The sequence below is a fragment of the Anoplolepis gracilipes genome, chromosome 11 (genome assembly GCF_047496725.1).
Source record: "Anoplolepis gracilipes chromosome 11, ASM4749672v1, whole genome shotgun sequence".
In the NCBI taxonomy this organism is placed as follows: Eukaryota; Metazoa; Arthropoda; class Insecta; order Hymenoptera; family Formicidae; genus Anoplolepis; species Anoplolepis gracilipes.
In genome coordinates, this window is record NC_132980.1 from 7,430,669 (window position 1) to 7,451,815 (window position 21,147).

A 21,147-nucleotide genomic window follows, 5' to 3' on the forward strand; every position below is an offset into this window, starting at 1 on the left:
TTCGACAGAATATAATCAGTAGTAACTTGATAATAATCATTATATCATGTTTGAAAAATTAAAACGTTAAAAATATATCGCGTCTCTTAATATATGCACTCCGTGTAATGCGATACGTATTTATATATGTGTATGGAGTGCACGCACGTATACAGGATATAGCCGTGAGGAAGAGAGAGAGAGAGAGAGAAAGAGACGGAGAGTTCAAACCTTATGTACGCAACTCGCAACGGTGGTATTTCCGTTCGCCAAATAACAAGTTGTATACATTCGGAACCCAATCACGCGTATTATCCAGTATTCTACGGACGGGCTCGTACTTCGACAATCCGAAACATCGACAAACTCGCGTTCATACCGGGTGAATCAGACAAGATAGATGTATCCAACTCGACTACATACTACTGTCCGAGATAGATAGCTCTCTCAATAATTTATGCATTTCAGATTGACAAAAAACAGTAGTTAAAATTACGAAGCAATATAAATACACACAGCGCATTTTGAAAAATTAAAAGACATTCTGTTTCTTTAAAAAGAAATATTTAAATTGTAAATTTAAAAAAAAAAGAGCACATATTTTTCAAGTAATTCTTTACTTTTAAATATCTTTTCATATTAATTAAATATTGTTTCATTTAATCATTTATACAGTAGACTCGAAGTTTTCGAATGCTTTCTAGTTCACCTTGTATATACGTTTACCACACATGCACGTACGATGCGCCCTTCGAATTTTCAATCCGCGTTTGCCAAGGCACGTCCGAACGATAGACCCAGCCTGCGAGAAGAACGACGACAGGTTCACCAGATCGTTATCGATGCCGGGATATATCCGACGATGGATCAACCGCCGAGGAATGAGAGGGATATCACAAGAGCAGCGCGTTCGTGTGTGTATGTACGTATGTATATATGTATATCGATGTGCACGATTCAGGGAAGGGTGTAATAGACGATGTAATCGGCATCCTACGCGTGTAGCACCGTGTGTACATACAACGGATTGTCTAATGCGAAACATGTGTTAGGTGATCGAATTCTGCAGCGTGAGTTTCGCGTAGCTCTTTTCCCAGCTATTGTGCAGACCAATATAGGAGAGAAAGAGAAAAAAAAAATAAAAATTTTGTGCCTTTTTTTTTTTTTTTAGTTTTGAACCCATAACATATGGTAATATGCTATCGCTGAAATTTTAATTTTAATTTTAAAACTGTTGATGTAGAATCGATTCGACGTGCAATATAAATGTAAATGCATGTTATCGATTATTATTACAAAGTAAAAATATAATTATTAATTATCACGATATTGTAAGGACGGAAGTAAAGTAAACGCTGCAAGTTTGCGCAATGTATTTACGAATTCTAGCGAAATAATAATTTTTCAAAATTTCGTCGGAATTTCTGGATAATTTCTGGATAAGACAGGAAAATAAATACATTATCGCATAATTTATATTAATTATACGATAGCGTAATTGTATAGAAACAATTTATTCATCCAAGGACCAATCGTACCGTTTTGGTTACTCAAGTATATACATATCACGCAATCACTCAAGTCTCTTTTTACGTTTTTCTTTTTGCTTTTAATTGTATTCTGCGACTCTTACCTAATCTTGGTTTTCCTTTGCCACCTTTTCCCTGTTTTCGTGCTCCAGGTTTATCTGGCCGTCTATATTCGGAAACATCAGCCGAGCTGCTACTCGTGTTCCATTTAGTACGACGTTTCTTACCTCCATGACCATATTTTTCAGACTTGAATTTTGCTTTAATTTGTGCCTTTGAATTCATTTTATGATTTGGCTGTTTATTTCGCGGTTTCTTCTTATCGTCCAAGAAATCAAGATCATGCCTTATACCTTTGCGATACTTTTTAACCTCTTCTAACATTTTTCTTTTTTCCGCATGTTTTTTCAAAGTTGCCTCAACTTGCATTTGCTTGGACACTTTCTTTTGTTGCCTCAATTGTCTCACCTTCTCTGATCTTTGTGCTATAGCCTGTCTTTTCATCAAATTTTCTCGTACTTTCTGCATATGCTCATCAGACTTAGCCATCTCAGCAAAATAATCTTCTGGCCTAGATGTTGGGATGCCTAATTTTTTTAATCTAGCAATACCATCCATGACAGCACCCTGAGCCTGTCGATGAAACATAGTTTCTCTGCGAAAGTCATTTAAAACTGGATCTTGGGACGATTCGTATTGAGGTAACTTCTTGTTCCCTTGTAATTGCTTAGCCCGTCTCACTTCTTGTTCTTGCATTTGAAGTGCCAATTCCGGTGCTAGTGGTGCTGGTGCATTTACCATATCTAGTTTTTCAAGCCATGGCAAGTTCAACTTGATTTCTCTCAACTTTTGCTTCATGAGACTCTAAAATTTGTTTACAAGAAATATTAAGTTAGATTAGAAAATAATCCCAAAGATATTATAATACTTCTTGACAACAAAATAATTACTTACAACATAATTTTTAAACTGCTTTTTATTCGTTTCGACTGCAACATTGAGACCGGGCTTCAATAATCCTTTCGCCAAAGCCTCCTGCAGCTGAACACGTGATAAAGATTAGAGGTTAGAATACGCACGCAACAATTTCAAACACGAATAAAAAAGTTTTAATATTTACCTCTTCATCGGACGAACTATATTCCGATTCGGATGTTTCTGAAGAGTTGCTTCTGTTAAAAAAGAAAAAAAAAAAAATGATTTTTTTTTACATAAAAAAACACTCTTGTTATATATCTCTAACTCTCAAATTTGATAATGTGCGAACGTAAAAAAACATTAACTTTTAAACATCTTTTTAACTATATTTTCAATAAAGTGTTTACTTAAAACGCCATTGTTAATTCCAGAATTTATTTCATCGAATAAATCATTTGCGAAAAAGAAAAAAAATCACAGCGTGTCTGAGACACACCCGTTCTCTCCTCTCCACGTGTAATTAAACATTAATTACTATACTCACGGGATTAATAAAAAATATAATAAACAAATGCGTACGAAAAAATTGAGAGCTAAATATGAATAATTAAACAATTACAGTTTTCGACTCGTCGATGTATCCATGATTTATCCCGCTTATCTTGCCGTTATCCTTGTCGATTTCGCGTCTACTGTCTACTGGCGTCTACTGACAACGGAATGATAGCACCTGGTAACGCAGACCAGTAGCGGCCGCCGATTGGTCGGTGTAGTAAGCATGGAAACGAATCAACCAATCGCGGCGCTCCGATCTTGCGCATCGTCCATAATATGTAAAAGTACCGTCTCCCTTCTGATATGCCATGTTCAATGCCAGTCAGAGTCTCGTGTCGCAGCTGGCCGGATGACAACGACGTAACATCATGGCGGACAACGATAAGAAGCCGATGTCACGTTTAATGAAACTCGCGAACAAATTTAACTGCTTCTACCTGTCAGGTAAGCGTAAGCGACGAGTCGCGCCTGCAGTGTTTCGCATTATCACAATCAACGGCTCTCCCAGTCGCATGATCGATAAGAACGCGCGGCTACCGTTCGTGCGGGCCAACAAGAATATTGATTTCGAGTGTTATGTGTATTTGTCGTTGGCGTTTCGAAGGAAAATAATGAAAAAAAAAAGTTCAAACGTATTATGATGCGTGATTATCATGCGCGTTTTTATCGTGTTTCGGATCATCGATCACGGTTGTGAGCCTCTCACCAAAAATTAATGCTTCAAAAATCGTTATTGGTTTTTTTTGTAATGGCAGATATAACTAATATAACACTAATATACTTGTTTTAAGTACAAAAACAGCGTTATACATTGAAAATTCTTGCAATATATAGCATGTTTCTGAGAGAAATATCCCTATTCGATTAAATTTACATTTAAAATTTTGTAAAATACATAGTACATGGAATTTATATCAATCGTGAAAATATTTTTATTCCTTAGGTCTACATGCAGGAGAATGCAGAGCTTTTGTTGTCGATGGACAACAAATTGGTCTTGTTCGTCCAGATGTAATGAAAGAAATATTAAATCATCCTCAAGTAAGTTTGTTTGACCTTTGTTTATAATAATATTATATGTATGTATTTATTTATATTTATCATAACATTGATTTGAAGGTATTTCAAGTACAGCCCGAATATGTACAATTAAATCCAGCATTTCGGGATTATACTGAAAGAAGTGCACGTGTTGATGAAGTATTAAGAGAATGGAAAACAGGTGGAAAATTTGTGACATTACGAGGCTGGAGGGAGGAATGTTATGAAGTACGTGCTCAGTTCAATACATTACCCTTATTTAAAATGGATCGCTCGGCTACATGTATGTATAAAAAAAGAATCTTATTTATTTTATTATAATTGTAAGAATAATTATGAATAATTATTTTGTTTTGTGCACTGCTTGAAATAATAGGTTTATTTGGAATTCGAAAATACGGAGTGGATATAAATGGCTATGTTATGGATCCTATTAAAGGCTTATCAATATGGTTACAAAAACGTAGTCCAAATAAACAAACATGGCCAGCATATTGGGATAGCATGGTCAGTGGTGGATTAAGTGTTGGTTATGGCATAAACGAAACTGCGATAAAAGAAGCTGGAGAGGAAGCTGGTATTCCAAATAATCTTATTGCCAAGCTTAAGAGCGCTGGTTGTGTATCATTCTTTTTCGAAAGTGAAAGGGGTTTGTTTCCTAACACGGAATTTGTATATGATCTTGAGCTGCCGCCCGATTTTGTACCAAATAACAGCGATGGGGAAGTAGAAACTTTCGAATTACTCCCTGTTAGTGAATGCTTAGAGAGGATACTTTCTCCACATTTCAAAACTACATCTGTACCAGTTGCTCTTGACTTCTTAATTAGACATGGATACATCACCGCGGAGAATGGTAAAACTGCACTTGATATCTGTTTTGTTTTATAAGTTTCTAGATTTACAGGTAGCGCTGTATGACACTGATTTGTTGATACACTTTTGTTACAGAGCCTAACTTTATACAGATTGTGGAGTTACTTCATGTACCTCTGCAGACTATGTACAATCATCGACACAAAACTAGTAATAGAATGGCCAATGGTGAAGCAATTGAAGCATTAGAAAAAGTTTAAATTACTTTTAATTTATACCAAGCTATGAATTGAAAGGCTATGAACTAAATGAAATTAATAAGGTTGTTTTTTTTTTTTTTTTTTTTTTTTTTTGATTAGAAGATTATTTACAAATTTTATATTAAAATTAATTTTAAAAATATGACTTAAAAAGTTTTTTATAAATTATCCGCTTATAGATAAAGTATTTCTATTATTGAGTTAAATATATTTCTGCATTCATTTTAATATATTGTTTTAGTTGCATATTTGGTATTAACAACGAAAATAAAAACCGCTTTTTAATACGCTTCATAAACTTCACTAATTGTAATACATTTGTAAGGTTTTTGTAACATGTTTTTCCCTTATTTATACAGTTCCGTGTTTATAAAAAAGAGAAAAATACCACTTTTTACGAATTTTTATATAGTAAACTGAGGACTTAATTATATAGTGATTTGATTGATAGAAAATTATAAGATTTAAAGATTAAAATATAAAGATTTTTTTCTTCCATCTATATATAGTTTTTTCTCTTTTTTTGTAACAAATTTGATTGTACGTACAAGTAATTAGGTTACGTTGAGATATTTTTCAGCCTAATCTGCCATTTTTATGTTTAACATAATTACATAACAAAATTGTATCGCCAATTATATCAATATTGTGCTTGTCAATTTAACAGATGCATTGTAATAAAAACAAATGACATTTAATGAAATCAACTTGACATACATTAAGATCGAACCAAAAGTATTATAGATGCTGCATTCCAGAGAATAAGTTTACAGATAAGATTGCAATCTAAGGATTGAAAAATAACAAGTTTTTTTCTAATCATTTTCTAATCATTTAATTAATCTTTGCATATAAAGATATTAAAATTTACAGGGCAAATTTTTTTTTCATGTAAGTTTTTAATGCAAGATTTTGACAGTTTATATAACAACATTCACATTATATAAAAATGGGAATGTACATCATGTTTTATAATTATCCGCGTATTCTTTTAATATGTCAAAACATTTACAGTGGGACTATGTGCTCGATATGTATTGAATTGGATTTTAGTATCAAACAAAGATGCTCTAAGGATTAACATTTTCACTTACTAATACTTTCTTAAAGAAAATTAAAAAGTTTATATTATTTATTGTTTAAGCAAACTGCTGGTACTTTACAAATTTTATTAAATGTTAAGTATTTCCGAACATGTGTCTAAAGTTCAAATACCATTTATATTTACAGAGACTGTACGAGTGAAAAGCACAAATTTTATGACTAATAAAATAGTATATTTTTGTTTCAGATAAGATCATTAGGTATTGATATACATTTTTACTGTATTATGTTCTCATAATGTTTGAAAATGAATGGATAATATTTTAATATTACATTTGAACTATATTTTGATTGTATATAGTATTTATTTATAATTCTCATTTTTATTTCTACAATAGCAGTTTATCAAGTTGTACATTGCATTAATGCTATATTATTACTTTATATAGATGCATCACTATGATCGAGAAAGCATCGATGACAATTTGTTATTAATGCCATTTATGTGATATATCTTACACTGGATTTTTAAAAATTGTTACACACATATATATATATCCTATATAAAAAAAAGAGCATAAATACTTATTCATATAAAATAATCTGTTTATATTCTTGTTAAATTCATGATTACGAAAATCGTATTACATATATGAGTGTAAAATTTGATATCGTATTCGTTAAAATATCAGTTATGGTAAAATATATATTAATCTTACAATATATAAATTATCGCATTTATATGCACAAAAAGGTACTCGTGGGCTTGTGGTACTTGTACCATGCTAAAAGAAAAAACAAAGGTTTACAAATGTTTAAGGAAGTAGGAGTTTCAAACATTTAAAAAATTTTTGTACAATATACAATAAAGTATTCCGTAGACTAGTTATATATTTGAATTTTTTTAAATATATATATAATTTAATACTTTCGCATATATGTCGATGAATTGACATTGTGGTAATTATAGAATCGTTAGTTTAATCAATTTTTGCAGTCAAGTTCTGTAAGAACTAACTGAACTGCACTTGTAATAGATTTCATAAGTTTAATACTTTTGTAATAATAATGTAATAATACACTAGTCACATCCTCATCTTTATCATTCTTCTCTTTCTTCTAACATTAATCTGGTCATCAGACACAATATTTGTGATACATTACTATTTTAGTGAGATTTCGTTTCCTTTACAATTCTGTTTTGTATTAGAGATGGATAGGACTGATTATATGCTGACTGCATGCATTAAAATAGTATTACATTACATACATCATACACACAAAAAACATACACAAACATATTGATATTATTTAATTTAATTTTGATATAAATAGTAAGGAATTGCGCATTTAACATAGAAATATTTATGTTTCGATTAACAATAAAACTGTTTTAACTTACAGGTTATTCTTGTGTGAAATAAATTTGCAATAATTTTCTGTATACACATACTTTCGTAACTTTAAGTGATTATTTGTATGCGATCGCACACACGTATATATATATATATATATATATATATATATATATATATATATATATATATATACGTGTATATATATATATATAACTAATTAACTTGTATTACTATTAGCTTACTATTTAGCTTTTATATTTTTTACTGCAGCCTAAGTATGTACTGATTATAAGAAGGAATGTCGGGGGGGGGGGAGAACTTGCAAACCGTCAAAACAAATTGATGCGAAGCCATCGTAATTAATATGAATTGATAAGCAACACAGTTCGATAAGAGAAAAAAGACGAGCGGTTTCACTTCCTGAATTATCATACAAAAAGGCAAAGCTTTTTTGCAATAGGCACGACCGATTAATGGTAACATCTAAAAAAATGTAAAGATTCTAAAAATTTTTTAAGTAATTTATTTTAAATGTGATTGCTATTTTTTTCTTTGAGTGATGTCACGTTTAGTGCTTTTAATTTTAATATAATATTGGTTGTTTGTGAAATTCAATAAATAAAAAGATTATTAATTATAGTCTAAAAGTATATTATATAATTATGTTTTTTACATTTAATTATATTGTACATTAATTATATTAGCATCTTATATATATATAAAATGCTAATATAATTAATGTACAATATAATTAAATGTAAAAAACATAATTATATAATATACTTTTAGAATATAATTAATAATCTTTTTATTTATTGAATTTCACAAACTTATATATATATATAAGATGCTAATATAATTAATGTACAATATAATTAAATGTAAAAAACATAATTATATAATATACTTTTAGACTATAATTAATAATCTTTTTATTTATTGAATTTCACAAACAACCAATATTATATTAAAATTAAAAGCACTAAACGTATTATATATATATTATGTTATATTAATATTGAAATATAATTCGGCCGTGCCTATAATAAAGTCATAATAAACTTTTATTTTTATTTCAGAATAGTTAAAATATAATACGTAACACGCAAGTTTTGATGTTTTGAAAAAAATTATACAGATAGACATAATACAAAAGAGATACGCTCATAAAATAACGCAATTAATGTTCTAGCGCAAAAACAAGTGATTTTTCCAACACGCTAGTTTTTAATTTTAAACTCAAATGTGTAAATTGTAAGAGACAATTTATTTATTTATTTTTTTTTATTTTAAGAAGAAATTTATAAATTGAATATCATGGATTTGATAAACTCCGATTATATGATGTTTCATACGCTCTCATTCTTTTGCAGATAAAAATTGTATAACAAAAATGCGAATTTTAAATTCCATTAACTTTAATGTTAGTAAAATTTTGATGACATCGATTGCATCGAAAATGTAGCTAAAAATTGTAAGTGGTGTGTAGTTTTAGGATCAGATGATTGTATACTTATATAAACAATGAGAAATATTTTTGTGTGTGATTGGCCTTATTATTATATATAATTCTTATCATTTATTGTTATTATTGTTACCGCATTAATTGTGTTACTTTAGTGCGTAAAGAGTTTTGCGAACCCAATGAGTTTTTTGTAATTATTCTATTTAATTATATTTACAGTACATAACTAACAATAAATATATGTATTGGCAAGACATGTGCTAAAAAAATAATATGGAATGTGTGATATGTATATAACACTCATCATCTCGTACACTTTTTCGATTATAAGTTTGAAATATATGATATATATATATATATATATATATATATATATATATATATATATATATATGTATATTATTTTATACACATAAAATATAATTTTCAAGTCTGATTTAAATTTTCTGTTTTTTAAATTATTTAATCTTTTACACTAATTGTGTTACAAAATATAAAACTTTCAAATATATACCAGTTGTTTGATGAATATAAATAGTCGACTCGATAGAAATCGAATTTTGAAAATGATTTGTTCTCGCAGACAAGATATGATGAATCATAATTATTAATTGTTTCTACAATTTGCAAGTCTGAACATGAATAAATATGTGTTGAATATTTCCCTAACAATTTAATAAAAATAAATGAAAGCGTGACACCTCATAAAATGACATCTTTAATATGCCCAGATTTTCACTCCATCGAAATATTATCAACTTGACTCTACAAATAATTTCTTTGGACCAATGATACATAATAAGTCGAGGCGGCTAGACGATTTTAATCAATGTTGTGAATGGCTTGTCCGATTTACACATATACAACATAAACTCGATTTTTTATTTACAATCCATCTAGTATTATTATCTCAAATGGTTATTTATTATGCAATAACGAATGCAACATTTATTTTTTTGTTTTACTTTTTTTGTTATTATTTATAATTTTGCATATAGTTGTCAATGCGGATGGTCTTATATTTTTAAATTCGATAACTCTATTTTCGTCTTTTCCAAATATAACAATTTTTTACGTGATTCTATAATTCTCTTTCAATCAGTTTTTATTTTGTTAAAATTTATTCAATGAATAATATTTTAATCTTATACAAAAAATAAAATGTTTGATAATACGTGCATTTTTTAAAGTGCGGTGATATTTCTATAAATGTGCATATCAGGTAGACGTTATATCTAATATGTATAACAAATTGATTTACATTGAATGATAAATCACATTTTTTTTAAAGTCATATACACGTTCGTTATTATTACTAATTGTTATTTTAGCATTGTAATATGCAACTATTATTTGATATTAATTGTATTTAACAAATATATAGTTATCTATTAGTTATTTTTAATTCAGATATAAATGTTTATTATCTATATTTCTAATATCTCTAATATTAATAATAAATGATTTATAATCATTCGCTAAATAAGCGGGCAAATCAAATCAGGGATAGGAAAAAAGGGGTAATCGTCTTCGATGCTTTACGATTACGAGAAACACGTGCGATCGTGGACCATATACAGTTGTCGTAAATCACCCGAGCGATCAGGCTTGTTTCGTCTGAGATTTATTTTAGTATTTGTTATTATCGATAGCCCTACAACGATTGTAACTGTGTGTTCGCATCATATTTTTTCGCGAAACCTTCTTTACAATTCTGTTCACGTGCTATCCGTGTATCTTAATCTCTCGATCAGGAAGATTAATCCTTTCTTTTCTTATCAACGGAAATTTGAAGATTTGTTGTCTGATCGCGACCAACATTCTTTTAGTTTTGATATAATAATACCATATTTTCTATAGTTATAAATACCGATTAGATAGAAGGCACTTTACTTTTATGAATAATAATTATTAGACATCTTTAAAAGATTGCTACGATTTTGAAATATAGGTAATAAAATTTCTCATGAGCATAGAGAACTCATAATTTAAATTTGATGAGAAATAAAAAAAAATAATAAAAAAACAGTATATGGAACAAAGTCAGGATGCTTTATCTTGTATATTTCAAAATTAGAATATCTTTGTGAGATATAAGACATAACATTTATAAATATATATAAAAAATACAACAGTTGCATTACAACATTAGATTGTTTATAAGATGATAGAAATGATTTGATATCTTTATCAATTTCTAAGAATCCGTGGCATCTTTAAAAACAATTTACATATACTCAAATTTGAAATTATATATATACTAATTTAAAATACAAATTCTGATCATCATCAAATTAACGATATTAGTTAAGTAATTAGATTGTTTATTCGTTGAATTATAAATCATGTGTCAAAATTTTTTGACATAATAAATTGCATAATAAGTGCAATGGTTTGTTACGTAAAAATGAAAATAATTGAAAGTTTCTAGAAATAAGAAAATATAACAATTTTTGTTCACAGAAATTATTATGAATAAAATATCTTCTCGATATTCTTAATATTAAAAAAAAAAATAATTTTTTTCACTTGATGATTTCTGTGATAATAGATTTAGTTGTGTATACAAGTATATTTTAGAATATTTGCTTTTAGAGAGATGATTATTTTCAAGTTTGTCTTAAATCTCTGTCGAGTTTCGTTACATGTCAATGTAAATCGTACAGCATTTTTCTAGATAATCATCGCAGTAATCGTCGATCTGCGGAGGCACTGTGTGTATTCAGCTTAAATTTATATTGAGAATTTCATGATGTTTTGCGAACAGATGCATCTCGTTTGTCGAAAAGCTTGCAAAACGCAAAGAACGAATGCAATGCATTCGGGCCAGAGCGCGAATAACGATGACAGTGCGGCTGCGTGGTGACGCTTGACCCGTTTAAAAAATATCATCTCCCTCACATCTGTTGAGCGTTGCTGAGACGAAAGACAGAAAGAGAGAGATAGAAAGCCATTGCGAAGCAGTCTGTGAGGAAACGTTATTTTTTAATGCTCTTTTTCAGCGGCAACGAGACGCGTGGGCTGGCGATTAAAATGCTCTGTCGCGACTGACTCCAGTTTGCGCGAAATGTAAATTCTCATAATGCACATGTTACAAAGTAATTTTATAATGAGACTTTTATTAAGATGTGTTGTAAAGTTAAATGTCAGTTATATATGAAACAATATATCTTGTAGAACTTTAAAAGTATCGTGTAAAGATGTGATTGAACTTTATTTTATCTTTATCCTAAATGTTTTAATATATTAATTTTTGATAACTGAGTTACTTGGAAATTAAATTAAAATCCAGTTACAAATTTAATCGAATTGAAAGATTTTATCATCTTCTTATATCTTGCATAAAAACTTGGTTTGTCAAATTTCAATTTTTAATTAACTATAATTATTTTTCAAAAGTAGCATCTAGTAAAGATTATTAAATATATTAAAGATAGATGGTAGAGACCTATATGAGTTAAAAGTAAATAGAAAATTATTTGGAAATACAAATTATTGATACCAAAAATACTTACTCTACTCTAATAATAAATCATCGATATTTTTATATTGCGAAGATTCTGTATCTTTTAATATTAAATATCTTTAAGTTCTTGATGCTACTAATATTATATATATATATATATATTTATATATATGCATGTATATCTATACATAGCTAGATAAATTGACATAACTCAAATGTAAAATTCATTTATATTTAAAAAACTAATACCATGCCATGAATACAGAGCTAATTTAATTGATAACAATTATATCTGTCAAAAATTATATTTATTTATCTTCTTTTAGTTAATAAATTTAGTTAATAAATTTAATCAAAAATACAACGAAATGTCTGTCTTAATTGGGTTTCGGTTTGACACGTATATCTTTGCTATTATTCGGATATATTATATATATATATATATTTATTTATTATTAGCTAAAAGTGGAATAATTAACGCTAAAAATATTCGGTTTCAATAACAAAACATTTATATTTAACCTATCTATATTTTACGATATTAAAGTATCGCGAACATTTTTAAATTGCAGGGAGCGCGGGCGTGAAAATGTGCAACCGTGATCTTCACTCGCGGGCCGGCTGCCTCCTAAGCGATCTCCCCGCCGCGTTCGGCGGCGGCTACGACGGCAGGGAGCGACTTTGACCACGGTGAAAACGAGGAGAGAATCCCAGGGGATATTGGTCCGAGGGAGAAATACGTCTACCCTTACGGAGGTGGGGATCGAAAGAGGGAGAGAGAAAGAGAAAGAGAGAGAGAGAGAGATGATGATGAAAGCTACTTCGATAGAGCGAGACGGTAGATCAAAGAATCTGGCGGAGGGTGGGAATGTGCCGATCCGGATGGTGGGAGAGGCTGCGAGATCGCGTCGGCGAAATACAAGGAGAGGGAGAAAGAGATGGAGAGAGGGAATGAGCGGAAGAAGGGGGAAAGACGAACTCTCCTCGGCAAGAGAGAATCCAACGTGGAGAAAGAGGAAGTCGCGCCGCGAGAGCGGGACGAGGAGAGCGAGTAGTGAGAGAGAGAGAGAGAAAGAGTCGGACCCGTCGAAGAGGAGAGGGAAAACCACGGGGCTTTTGAAAAAGTTTTATCTTGTCGGTACGCTCGGCCTCTCAGACGCTACCGAACGCCGGTGCGGTGTTGTTGGCCACGGCGTGGTCGCGCGGCCTTCTCGCCGACGAGTAGCGAATAAAGAGAGCAAACGGAGTAAAAAAGAAAGAGAGAGAGAGAAAGAGAGAGAGAGAGAGAGAGTTCAGGTCGTGCGCCGCGATTTCCGGTCCTGGTCGGTCCTCCCGTCATCGGCTTCCGTCCGTTTCGTTCGCCCGCGCGCTCGCGAACGCGAAAGGAACCACCGAGGACCGTCGAGGAAGCTCTCGAGCATCATTTATAGGACGAAAAGAGCAGCCGTCCTTGAAGAAATCGTTTTTACATCGCTCGTTTCGCCATGCATTGTCGCTAAGGTGTCCCATAGGGTCGAGAGAAAGAGTAAGCGAGAAAGATCAAGAGGAAGAGACGGTAGACAGAGAAAGAAAAGAAGAGGAAGAAAGGGTTAGTCAGGAAGAGGACGAAGAGGTCGAGAAAAGAAGTGACTCTTTGCCGGTCGCGACGAACGACCAGCACCGAGATGAAGAACCGTGTGTTGCTAAAGAGTGCGTTGTTCCTGTTGCTGATCGCGGCGGATGGCCTTGTAACAGCATCAGAGGTAAGTTTTTAGAATAAGCTGTTCATGGTATCGGTCTGGTCCCCGAACTGAAATTATCCATGTTAATAATTCGTAATAAAGTTCCTTCTTGGAGCGAATGAAAAGGCATCGCGGTTCGTGATTCGGCAATGTTTTCTTTTTGAAAAATTGCACGTGTAATATTACTGAACGATGAATAAAAATAATAAATATTAATTAACATTTTGTGATAAAATTTAATTGGCGGCAAAGAATTTTGATGTAATATATCACTGCAAAATATTTTTAAATGATGCTATAAAATAGCTATGAAATAGAAGCTCGTAGTGACACATCATTCATCTAATCTAATGTATAAATAAAATAATCATTTTTAAAATTACTTGATTTAAAATAAAATAAAAGTTTTAAATTATAAATGCGTTATCATTCTATAAAATATTCGCGAATTTATCAGTTAAAAACTCGCGAAGAATTTCTGAAATTCTCCATGGCAGCGATTAGATATTAATTTAATAATACATACGGTTCAATTACCGCGATTGTATCTGTTACGTATCTACTTACGTCTGATGATAAGAATCGCCGTATATCTCACGTGGAGGCACACTTATCGCTCTCGTAAATCGTTACGATAGATTCATATGTTAGAGTGTTACAAATGATTTTTCATTTTTTTTTGCAAAAATGTCGAAGGTATCTCTTCTTCTTTGAATTGTACATCATGACACTCTGTCACATTTTTTCGCTTGTACGTGTAATTCGCGATAGAAGGTTTGCATAAAATAACTTTAGCAGTACTTTGTTTCATTCATATTTTTTTGATGATTGAAAAGTTTAAGTAAAATCCGATATAAATGACAAAGTCAGAAAAAAATCGATAAATTATTTAAACATATTGCTTATGGAAATATGGCTGGTCTCATTTTGAATTCATTAAATCACCAACTGTATTGATATAGCTATTTCGCTTCTTCAACATTTAGAATTTATCATATTTCAAATATCTTGAGGTTTGCGATATTTTTAGATTTCGACTGTTTCGATAAAGATGCTTTGCAGCCATTAAAATTCCATGTTATGTGAATAATAAAATAAAATATAATATATATAATATATATAATATGTATGTGTTGTGTAGAAATAACACTATATCATAAGGCAATTATAAATATTATTTAATAACGTAAAGTTTGTTTTGACTCGATCAAAAATAGAATTTCAAGTAAGATATTAAATTTTTTTCTTTTCGCGAGAAAGAAATTGTAATAAGTTCTATAACTTTCGGGGCTTTATATTCTTTTTAGCGTTTTATTTTTCTAAAATAGAAGGTGTCTATTGCGTTGCACAAAAAATCTCTCCATTTAACGACGATCAACAGGTACGGAGGAAAGAGGACCGATACGTCCCCGTGGATTGTCGAATATTCGCTGATGTAGACTTGGAAAACATGGATCGAATTGTTATGCGAAACACCGCCAAACTTGTCCGACATCCCGGTACGAAACACTCTCTGGGATAATTCGCGCGAATCGATTATATTCCGATCACACCTCGAACTCTGTAGATGCGGATACAAGCACAAGTCGAACTCGTGTCATCGCGAACTCGGATCGCTTCTGGAACCCGCCAATCCAGCGAAATATCATTCCGTGGGGCACGAATTTCCGCCGAAGCGACATTTCGTCGACGAACTGACGTGACGATTCGGATCAGCTTCTTCATAACTTTTACGACGTAATTTTTATCATGCCTACAATAACGCGTGAATGAAGAATTTTTCAGACTCGAATTGTTACTAAGAATAAATGATTTACAGTCAAAAATTCTTGAATAGATATTAATTTCTCTGAGATATATTTGTGAAAGAAATTTTTTTTAATATTTAATAGAGAACTCAATTTTCTAATAAAAAGAAAAACTTTGTATAGGTTTTTATCTAGATATAAGAGTGTTCTCTCTTTCGCTCTTTTTTTTCTCTCTTTCTCTCTCTACATAAATTAATATGAGATAATCAAAGCAATTAATAGATATATAGTTTTGTTTTAGAAAACAAACTTTAAAATATTCACACATACGTAAATCACATACGTATTCTATGTTAAAACTATTCAATATTCGTGAAAATTTTAAATGTATTCATATACATTTCCTGAAAGACACTTTTTTAAATATATTTTTCTTGTTTAATAATTTATACAATTAATTTTATAATTAGATTGTATTATATATTTTAATTACCACTTTAAATTATTAAATAAATGTATAAAAATAAATTAATGTATGTACTAAATAGAAATATATATTAAATATATATAGTAGGTTTTTGTCGTAAATTAAGAAAACTTTGTGTAAAATTCAACTATAATTTAAGAATTAAAAAAATATATTTTTGGAAAGCACAATATACTAAAAATCAAAATGTAATTAATTTTATATATTAAAAGAAGAAAGTCAAATAAAATATTATTTGTATTTAACATAATAAAGAAATTATATTGTTTCAAAATGCAACTGCAGCTTCGCTCAACGATATCTCACTGCATTATTGTGCCGTTTAATTTATTTTGGAACAATAACATTTTTAGCGACAAAAGTAATGAAATTATAATAAAGCAAAAAGTATTTTGATGGTGCAAATCGATTGAAGCAAGCACATTTCTATCACTACCGAATGCATAAAAAGACTTTTTTATGTCGTCAATCAAAAGACTTGCGTTATAATACACCTATTTGTCATGATAACTTGACAATGATTGCATTATCTTCTGTTGCGAATATCGAATATCGAGATACCAGCAATACAAAGGCAAAGCAGCAAGATATGTAAATTACAATCCGGTGTAAAAATTATTTTCGCACTTTGCGACTAGTTCGGGCGGTGTTAAGAATCTTAAGTGACGCTCTGTCATTCGGAACCTGTAGCAATACATGTGTTTTCCGTGACGTCGCTATTCGAAACAGCATAGTAAGTGACTCCATTTGAGTTTCAACATCACTATACACGCAGATTTGCATCTTCATTGCATTTGCAAATAGCGATGCGAAAAGTTATGGTGAATAAAAATATTAAATTTAACTATGATCTCTATTCATTCTTTACAGAATATTGCAATCACATCGATACTGCTTAGAAAGAAAAGATCGAAGTTAAAGTAATTTTGAAATAACCTGAAATAATAATTTAAAATAATTAAATTAACTTTGTGTGCTTTGTGTATAATATAATCATATCTAGAGAGTAAACTGTTTTTTAATTCCGAGAACAAATCAGTCAAGGACGTGAGGATTTAAATTCGTGCGTTTTTCATAGCGATAGAAAAATTTTTTAGGGATAATATATCGTTCTGACCCACGAGACACTGACTCGATGGATCGCGAATCGGCGGATATTGAATTAAAATAGTTATTCTCGGAACGGCACGTTCGCCACGGTTCGTCGGTAGCTTGATTAATTTCGAATCGTTCCTCGACCTGGAGTCGAATTATTATTTCACGGCGTTTGCAGACACAGATGACATTTGCATGCATAGATGATCATTTTGCTAATCGGTATTTTCACAATAATATAAATTGTATTCAGAGTGAAAATGAGCGCAATGATGGAATAAGATGCAAGCGCGTCTCTCTGCAAACGCTTTTTATTAAATTAAAAAACTTTATAAAAAAGTATTATTATCTTGAGTATTGTGGAATGTATAATATTACTTGATATATATATATATAATGTTTTTTATAATTTATATTTAATATAATATATATAATATCTTACTCTATACATATACACGCACACTCACACTAGTTGGCTGAAGATATTATTATTTGTGTTAGTTGATCATGCTAGATTTATCAACCTATGGATAGAGTGTCGCCCTTGGCATAAATTCACCTTATCACAAATTTGTCGATTAGATTCTGTAAAGCTATAAATATCCGAGAAAGAGAGAGAGAGAGAGAGAGAGAGAGAGAGAGAGAGAGAGAGAGAGAGAGAGAGAGAGAGAGAAAAGAGAGACAATATTATTAGTACACTATAATGAATGTTATAATATATTGCTAATAATAATTAATTCTTTGTAAATTTTTGGGTCAATGAATTATCGACAAACGATTTTACTGCATTTTAATCTTTATCAAGGAACTGACTGTGTCATTGCAACATACAGTGCATATATGTACAGAGAGAAAGCTAAATCCTGACACTCGTCTGACGACTTCTGAATATCGTTAAAAACAGAGGCCGTACTTACAATTTAATTCATCATCTTACTTACTAAGCCGTAACCTCGAACATTCGTATTTCGACATATTTTATCGTCTTCAATAGATTATATGTGCTGACAGTGCATTTTAAAATACTGTCCAAGTAGAGACAAAATTGACTGAACAATGATGCTATTTAAAATTTAATTAATTTTTTTATTTTACTTAACATATTATATAAATAAAAATCCAAACTGAAAATAAATGATTCGGAATTTTCGTATAAAACTTGTGTTAAAAAATAAATTAAAAACATTAGGAGCTATTTTAATCATCAAAACAAAATACTGTGAATTTTTTATTTATAATTAATTCGTAATTATAAAAATTGGACGTATATATTAAGAATGATTCTAAGGAATCTGGAAATATTCTTTTGCTACCTATATTTATTAATTTGTGTCAATATATTTCATCGTGAAATCAGTATTTGATTCTCATATTCGTTATTTCTCTCTAGAGGAAAGATCGCCACGATTTTTCGAATCCTCTTCTGGAATATTATCCTTCCGTAAAAATGACGATGTACGCGGAAGAAAAAGTTGCGGTCCTTCTGTTATTGCACCCCTTTTTCTCTCTCATACTTTCCCCATTCCTGACCATTCTTGCTTGAATTGCGAGGGATTCGCACGGACGAAGGATTTGAAAGATTTGTATCTTATGAAAAATATGGTAATGCACATATAGTATGGCCTCTGGCGGCGAATTCGATACAGCACTGTTGCTCTATTCTGACGCTCCTTTGTCCCAAAGGATCCACATTAAATATTATGTAAAAGTGTCCGTTCAAATTCACATCTTTTTCCTAACAGTATATAACGCAAACAATATATATATATATATATATATATATATATATATATATATTTATTTATTTATTTATTTATTTACTTTAAGTGACAGATATTTAGAATCTCATGATATCTCGCCAATTAATAATTATTTACAGACCTGAATAACTATGTCCATTTGTCGTCATTTAATTTTTGCTCAACGCGATGTGTTTATATGAAAATTGACAGAATATATTTACAGAAAATCACAGGTCTTCTCTCTACAACGCATGTAATTTCGTGTGGTACGGATAATTTGAAAAGTTCAGGTTCCTACACAAACGGAGATATCATTTGGTCTTGCAAGGTTTCATTAGGTACGGAAGATTTTCAAACTCGCGGTTACAGTGCTTCCACAAGCGCGCAAGTATCTCGACACAAAAAATGTAGCATTATTAAGATTTCAATCAGCAAATGAAATACATAATTAAAGTAATTATTACATAGAAGTGATTAATTATTCACTAGTTTTGATAAAAATAATATTAGTTTTGTTTGGTATTTAATATTATCGCAAATATAATGTCAAAAGATATAAAGAGCAATTACCGAATACAAGTTATGTTAAAAACCCGATTTATAAATATAACTTCTTGCAAATTTGTAATTTTGAGATTTTTTAATTCATATCATTTCTATTATAATAATATTATCTTTATGGCAAGAATATAAGGAAGCTATCCTTTATGTTATAAGCTTAATATATTTAATATACGTTAATGATAAGTCTTACAGCGGCTATAATTTACTCATGTAACATGTAATTTCCTGTATATAGTGAAGTATACTGTAAAGTATATTAGCAAAATATGATAAACAATACGTTCTGGAAAAATCCATTCAGAAATGTAATTTTAAAAATAAAAAATAATATCGAAATGATTAAAAACGTAATTAATGATGAAATTTTTTCACATTGCGTTAAAAGATGTAGCAGTAGTATTTAGAAACTGTTTTTTTTTTTAATTAATTGCAGCGCATTTATTTATTACATATTAAGATCAAGAAGAAAAAGGAAAAATAATGTTATAAAAATTAAAAATAATTAATACATCATTCTGCTTCGCAAAAAAATGACGAACCGGTGAGTCCCGATGAGAGAGATATGTAGAAATTTTAAGTAATTGAGCCTGTGCACGAAAACGATATAAAATGGACAGCTATTAAATACGAAAATTACATATCAGATGATAACTTTAACACTGTATAGTACCACTTATTAAAAAGCCTCATAAATTTCATCGGTTGACCCTAATAAAGTCATACGGATATTGCAGATGATTCCCACAGGACCGTGCATGCATTTGGAACACTTAATTGATTGTCGCGTCAAATTAACCTAAATTTTAAATAACTTATAAATTAACCTCGGTATAATAATTCAACACAATCGTTCATGCAATCTTATTGCATATCATTTTATGTAATGTATTTCTTTAACAAACTAATTTATCATAACTATCACACAATCATCTCAAAAAACACAATTATTACGCATATAGAAATAAAAAATGATTAAATATCGAAATTGATGGTTTTCAAATGTTACATAAACGTATTAAACTTACAGTTAATTTATATTATTATTTTGTACAGTGTAATATAATTGTCGATCTGTTAACAATCATAATTATAATTATAATTAGCATGTTTCAAGCACTAATGATTCACATATTTAATCATAACTAATTCCGATATAATTTAGGCGCGTCGATTAAACTGATACGACACACGACGCGATTATCGAAAAATCTTTCGCCTCGATTGCTTTGCGGCATTAAAAGGATCAAGCCGGTATCTGATATTACGTAAATCGCCAGGGTCGTCGAAAAATCGGGATGTGCATGTGGGGAGAGGCGAGAGAAAGAAAAAAAAGATTGCAAGAAAGCTATAATGCAAGCG

General features: G+C 30.5%; 3 protein-coding genes and 1 long non-coding RNA gene across 20 annotated transcripts in view; 3 read left to right on the forward strand and 1 right to left on the reverse strand.

Moving 5' to 3' along the window:
• Nucleotides 1-1,481: 1,481 nt before the first annotated feature.
• LOC140670934 (probable rRNA-processing protein EBP2 homolog) lies at nt 1,482-3,145 on the reverse strand. Its single transcript, XM_072901846.1, has 4 exons — nt 3,046-3,145; nt 2,629-2,680; nt 2,463-2,549; nt 1,482-2,372 (listed from the first exon to the last, which is right to left on the reverse strand). Exons 1-4 carry the CDS (start codon nt 3,069-3,071, stop codon nt 1,569-1,571), a joined length of 969 nt encoding a protein of 322 aa, XP_072757947.1. The 5' UTR covers nt 3,072-3,145; the 3' UTR covers nt 1,482-1,568.
• A 126-nt stretch (nt 3,146-3,271) lies between these two features.
• Nucleotides 3,272-7,630, forward strand: LOC140670933 (uncharacterized). Its single transcript, XM_072901845.1, has 5 exons — nt 3,272-3,425; nt 3,925-4,022; nt 4,101-4,305; nt 4,399-4,878; nt 4,974-7,630. The coding sequence occupies exons 1-5, from the start codon at nt 3,350-3,352 to the stop codon at nt 5,096-5,098; spliced, it is 984 nt and encodes a 327-aa protein (XP_072757946.1). The 5' UTR covers nt 3,272-3,349; the 3' UTR covers nt 5,099-7,630.
• A 45-nt stretch (nt 7,631-7,675) lies between these two features.
• LOC140671152 (uncharacterized) lies at nt 7,676-9,237 on the forward strand. The gene is made up of 2 exons (XR_012047681.1): nt 7,676-7,993; nt 8,580-9,237. It is a non-coding gene; the product is annotated as an uncharacterized lncRNA (long non-coding RNA).
• Nucleotides 9,238-13,425: 4,188 nt separating this feature from the next.
• The window catches only part of Trol (terribly reduced optic lobes), a 141,812-nt gene continuing 134,090 nt past the window's right edge, over nt 13,426-21,147 (forward strand). For 7 of the 17 annotated variants that reach the window (XM_072902480.1, XM_072902474.1, XM_072902478.1 and 4 more), the window contains exon 1: nt 13,427-14,173. In XM_072902480.1, coding sequence (XP_072758581.1) covers nt 14,096-14,173 — 78 coding nt within the window. In that variant the 5' untranslated portion in view covers nt 13,427-14,095. Of the gene's footprint in view, nt 14,174-21,147 lie in introns of all 17 variants that reach the window. The other 10 variants (XM_072902476.1, XM_072902481.1, XM_072902483.1 and 7 more) reach the window with 4 other exon arrangements.

What these genes read in the sequence shown, in the direction of transcription:
- LOC140670933 (XM_072901845.1), top strand. Translation starts at nt 3,350, where the DNA reads ATGGCGGACAACGATAAGAAGCCGATGTCACGTTTAATGAAACTCGCG. An exon ending in AATGGATCGCTCGGCTACAT is followed by an intron (nt 4,306 to 4,398) that starts GTATGTATAAAA and finishes TTGAAATAATAG; the next exon opens with GTTTATTTGGAATTCGAAAA. An exon ending in ATACATCACCGCGGAGAATG is followed by an intron (nt 4,879 to 4,973) that starts GTAAAACTGCAC and finishes CTTTTGTTACAG; the next exon opens with AGCCTAACTTTATACAGATT.
- LOC140670934 (XM_072901846.1), bottom strand. Translation starts at nt 3,071, where the DNA reads ATGGATACATCGACGAGTCGAAAACT. An exon ending in ACATCGACGAGTCGAAAACT is followed by an intron (nt 2,681 to 3,045) that starts GTAATTGTTTAA and finishes CTTTTTTAACAG; the next exon opens with AAGCAACTCTTCAGAAACAT. An exon ending in ATAGTTCGTCCGATGAAGAG is followed by an intron (nt 2,550 to 2,628) that starts GTAAATATTAAA and finishes TCACGTGTTCAG; the next exon opens with CTGCAGGAGGCTTTGGCGAA.